At 35.8% G+C, this 2,545-nt stretch overlaps 1 protein-coding gene across 1 annotated transcript in view; it reads left to right on the top strand.

The window, feature by feature from the left end:
• Positions 1-2,545, top strand: part of RAD18 (RAD18 E3 ubiquitin protein ligase) — a 173,197-nt gene that overhangs the window by 22,421 nt on the left and 148,231 nt on the right. Inside the window, exon 6 of the mRNA XM_012646512.1 lies at positions 1,596-1,780. Coding sequence (XP_012501966.1) covers positions 1,596-1,780 — 185 coding nt within the window. The remainder of the gene's footprint in view (positions 1-1,595; positions 1,781-2,545) is intronic.

Below are 2,545 nucleotides of genomic sequence, written 5' to 3'. Positions count from 1 at the left end.
TATAATCTGTTGAGGGTTTGCAGTTCTTTTCACAGTTAAGTAGTTATTTCTGGCTTTTAGACTTTATTAATAGTGCGTAAAAAATAGTTTAGCTAGGGAATGGCACTGTTGGTTAATAGAGAAATGTTTGGTTGTTTTCAGTCTATACTCAACTGTAATATTACTCTAAATATGACTTTTGGACCATTTGTATCAGATTTACCCTGTAGAACTTTGTTGAAAATTTAGATTTTAAGTCTACACTTCAGACCTGAGCCACAATTGATAGATGGTGTGGAGAAGGGAACTGAGAATCTGCATTTTAAACAAGCCCTCCAAGGTGATTCTGAGGCATGCTAACGTTTGGGAAGCACAGCCTTATGCGAACTAGTTACATGCAAATCCTTTGTAAAAGCTTGCTTTTTCGATAAACCTATTACTTTCAGGTTTCTATTAATTTTCACTTGAACCTTTGCTATTCTCATTTTGAAGTGATAGCAATTTTAATGACCCCCTGAGCACATTTTTATTAGGCACATAATTGCCATAGAGCTGAGCCAGGCAATGTACTCAAGAGAACCATGCTATAATCAGATGAAACAGTTTAAAACTCACAGTGGAGTTCCTGCTTATGAAATTGTCTCAAGTCGTTGATGCTTTTAGGTAGCTTGAATTCCAGTCCACTTTAAGAAATAATGTTTATTAACTGACTTTTTTGGAAAGAGTAGGAGAAAGTAATTTAATATGGCTTTGTTATATTTGAAAATATTTAGTGCTTATTCAGTACATTAATTATGTAAATAGAACGAAAAGCCAGGTGGTGATTTTGCTACTGCACTTCTTGTAATGCCTTATGTATTTATTAACATAAATAGTTGAGGAATACAATACCTCGTATTTTTTATTGTTTTCACTTGTGTTCTTTAAAGATGATCCTGTAAGAATATTATCTACTCATCAACTTTCTGAATTATTTTTTCAGTGGTGATAATGAGTTGGGTAAAGATAACCATCCTAACAGGTCTTCTATTATTTGTCTAATGCCTTTGCAAAATGACTGCCTTGGGTTTGAGGGGGCAGTTTTTCCTGTGAATTAGAACTTTAAAGAAGCTATGTGTGATGATATATCCTTAAATCCATAGCCTTGGTAGCATTTGTACTTTCACCGTTTGAGATAACTGGTTTTTACAAGGATTTTGCATGGAAACCATGGTAAAATTTTAGGAAAAGCATGTTTTAAAGAGGTGGAGAAACAATAGGTCTACGTAAGTGTGATTCTAAGTGAAGTTCTTCATCGTGTTATTCCACAAGCCTTCCATATAGGCCTTCCAAGTGTGCATCTTTTTGTCTGACCTCTTTTTGAGACCTAAGTCTCTCACTTCTGGTGCTACCCAGACCCTTTATCTGAACATCCCACCAGTATCTTGGGTGCATCATGTCAGACACTGTCAACTTTATCTGCAAACTAGATTCTTCTCTTTCCTCTTCTTATCTTAATGGTTCTACTGTTTCTCCCAGTCACTCAGATGTTGAGTCAGAATGTAATTTACCATTTTACATGAAAAGCATTTGATAATTCACAATAATTCTCAAAGACCTTTTTTCCCCCTTTTCAGTTCTGTTCACAAAAGGAAGCCGCTGCCCAAAACTGTATATAACTTGCTCTCTGATCGTGATTTAAAGAAAAAGCTGAAACAGCATGGATTATCCGTTCAAGGAACTAAACAGCAGCTGATTAAAAGGCACCAGGAATTTGTACATATGTATAATGCTCAATGTGATGCTTTGCATCCTAAATCAGGTAAAGCAATGAGTTATGCATGTCTCTGGGATAAAGCAATTTTGTGTAGCTCGGATACTGTAAACCATAGAAAACAATTTTTAATAAATACATTTTTGATAATAGATAAGACATGCAAATGGTACCTAGAATATGCTATGATAAGCCAGCCTTCCTCTCAGCCCGTCTCCCAGTTCCCAAATCCCCTTCTAGAAGCACCACTGTTGCTAGTTTCTCATGTGTCTTTCCAGAAATAGGGTGTTGGTGAAGAGTGGCTCTGGAGAGCCTGGGTTATAGTCCTGGTTTTTCAGATTTATGGCTGGGTGACTGTGGGCAAGTCACTTGATACCTCTGTACCTCAGTATTCTCATTCATAAAATAAGGCTTAGTTATAATACTACCTACTTCATAATGTTTTTGGGAGAAATAAATGATAAAATGCATGTAAGTGTCTCGCACAGTACCTTCGCAGGTAGTTAGCGTTCAGTAAGTGTTACCGCTATGATTATTATACACAAAATAAATCCTTATTGCAAAAATGTTAGTGTTCTATATAGCACAATGTTTAATGGTTCATCCTCTTCATTAAACCACACACATATTCTGGAGTTCTTTTTATTAGCATGTATAGAATTGCCTAATTTTTATGATAACATGCAAACATAAAAGCATACAAATTGTTAGTATATTGTTTGGTGAATTATCACAAAGTAAATTTAACAAAGTGAAAGTGCCTTTGTAGCCACTACTGAGATCCCTTCCAGCATCCCAGAAGTCCCATCTTGC

Source organism: Propithecus coquereli, unplaced genomic scaffold (assembly GCF_000956105.1).
Source record: "Propithecus coquereli isolate 6110/MARCELLA unplaced genomic scaffold, Pcoq_1.0 Scaffold107, whole genome shotgun sequence".
Classification (NCBI taxonomy): Eukaryota; Metazoa; Chordata; class Mammalia; order Primates; family Indriidae; genus Propithecus; species Propithecus coquereli.
This window is presented reverse-complemented; position numbering and strand designations above follow the sequence as displayed.